Raw genomic sequence first — 2,500 nt, forward strand, 5'->3', positions numbered from 1 at the left:
GAGTCTGAGAAAGGTTAAAGATCTTAGTGAATGTTTGTGAATATATGTGTGTGTGTACCTATGGGATATTTAGGTTGGTTTATTTGTGTGTGTGTGTGTGTGTGTGTGTGTGTGTCTGTGTGTGTGTGTGTGTGTGTGTGTGTGTGTAGTGTGACCCCTATCTTCACACTGTCGAGTGTGACGGGGGAGAATCTGGACCTGCTGAAGGTTTTCTTGAATGTGCTTCCGCCACTCAGCAACAGCAAAGAGCAGGAGGAGCTCATGCAGCAGCTCACAGAGTTCCAGGTACACACACACACACACGCAGTCAGGCACGCACGCACACATACGCACACAAACACGCACACACACACCAAGCACACACACACACTCACATACTCACACATATACACACACACACACACACACACTGGCACTGTGAGCGTTTGCAGGTGGATGAAAATCTACTACACACACACAAACACTCGATGGCAATTGTGTGTGTTTTGCAGGTGGATCTCACAAACTCACAAACACACACACACAACACACACACAAACACACACACACACTTACACACACACACACACAACACACACACAAACACACACACACACACACACACACACACACACACACACACACACACTCACACTCACACTCACACTCACTGCCACTGTGTGTGTGTTTGCAGGTGGATGAAATCTACTCAGTCCCAGATGTTGGTACAGTAGTGGGAGGAACCCTTTACAGGTAGGACCAGAATATTTTCATGTGTGTGTGTGTGCATGTGCCTGGGTCCTCCATTGCTCCCTCATTTTAAAGGGTAACTTAGCGAGGATAGTTCTCATACTCACCGGCATATCCATATTCCTGGACATATGGCAACTCTTCCATTACATTACAGCAACCCCGCAGGAATAAGCAGTATGTTTGAAGGGATTTAGCCTCCATTCCAGAGCTTTCTCCATATAGGCGGCTGCAATTTTGTATGGATTGCCAATGTGTTCCTACAAGAGATCTTTTGCCACCGAATAGCCTCGTTCTGGGTTCATGTGCTGGCAGCTGCGTACCAATTCCTGCGGTCGTCCTCTTGTAAACTGTTCCAAGTAATATAGACAGTCTGCCTTTCCTGCTTTCCCTTCGACTCCTTGCTCAAAGGCCCTGATGAATGCCCTATACTGAAGGGGATCCCCTTCAAATATAGGAATTTCTCTGGGTGGTAGGGATGATGTGTGCTGTTGTCGCACCAGAGCAGCAGTGATATAATTTTGCCTCTGCATAATGGTAAAGAGCTCACTAGATGAATATTGACGAACGGGTTGATGATATGAAAGCTGTCTTTGACTTCCCTCCAATGGGGCCAGTAAGGGCTGCTGACGAGTTTGTTGTGATGTTCCTGTATTTTCTTGCCATTGTTCATTTGGGTTACACCACTGCCTTGAGATGCCTTTGTGCCACTGTTCTGCTTCCCTTCTACGCATATCCAATGGTGGTGGATCGTTAAATGATGGCAATTATTTTGATAGGTCAAGTGTCTGTTGTTCACTGTCTTGAAGCAGCCTTGCTCCGTCGACCCATTTCCTTTCTCTGCACGTCCGGTAATGGTGGGTTGTTTGACGGTGCTGGTCTCCTTGACATGTTGGTATTCTGCTGCTCATTGGACTTATACCACTGGGCCTTACACCATCTATCGGTCTCCTTCCTCCTCACGTCCAGTGGTGGTGGGTCATTTGGTAGTATTGATTGGTTGGTGACTTGAATTGGTTGTGTTGATTTCCAGGGTTCTGCATTCAATTCCTTTGCTGCTAAGTTGGCTGTGTTGCAGGCCTCAGATGTGAAAAATTGTTCTCGACCACCCACAGATGGCTTGAACTCCTATCTGGAAAAGAAAAAGTGCGACAGCGACCTGTAAGCATCTTGTACCCTTCAGCAAAGGAATTTAATGCAGAACCCTGGAAATCAACACAACCAATTCACGTTCATAGGCTTCCTACCTATATGCCTAAAAACACATGTGCAATGAACAGCCACACCCAGTGTACAACAGGGACATTACACATTGAGTGACAAATACATTTAGACTGGCTGCTACAGAGGGAGAGGTTAAGAGAAAGTGTGTGTCTCCTTCTGAGTAAACTGGGTCTCCCTCTCTCTCTATCTCTCTCTCTCTCTCTCTCTCTCTCTCTCCTCTTTTTCCCTCTCTCCTGTAGTGGTGTGTGTGGCGAGGGCGAGCGTCTGGTGGTGGGTCCCACAGATGACGGCCGCTTCCTGCGTCTGCGAGTCCTGAGCATCCAGAGGAACCGCTCCAGCTGCAGAGTGCTGCGGGCCGGACAGGCCGCCACGCTCGCCCTGGGCAACTTCCCCCGATCACTACTGAGAAAGGTGGGTGGGTGCGCGTGTTTGTTTGTGTGTGTGTGTGTGTGTGCGTGTGGATGTAGGTGTGTGTGTGTGTGTGTGTGTTTGTGTTTGTGTGGGCTTCAGAGTGCTAGGGACAGGACAGGCCACTACTCTCGCCCTG

The 2,500-nt window shown here is 48.4% G+C and overlaps 1 protein-coding gene across 1 annotated transcript in view; it reads left to right on the forward strand.

Annotated features, from left to right (window-relative positions):
* The window catches only part of LOC308367526 (GTP-binding protein 2-like), a gene marked incomplete at its 5' end in the record, with an annotated part of 11,317 nt that overhangs the window by 6,477 nt on the left and 2,340 nt on the right, over positions 1 to 2,500 (forward strand). Inside the window, 3 exons of the mRNA XM_080841463.1 lie at positions 150 to 285; positions 674 to 732; positions 2,193 to 2,364. Of these exons, the coding sequence (XP_080697589.1) occupies positions 150 to 285; positions 674 to 732; positions 2,193 to 2,364 (367 nt within the window). The remainder of the gene's footprint in view (positions 1 to 149; positions 286 to 673; positions 733 to 2,192; positions 2,365 to 2,500) is intronic.

This window comes from Sprattus sprattus (assembly GCF_963457725.1).
Source record: "Sprattus sprattus genome assembly, chromosome: 1".
In the NCBI taxonomy this organism is placed as follows: Eukaryota; Metazoa; Chordata; class Actinopteri; order Clupeiformes; family Clupeidae; genus Sprattus; species Sprattus sprattus.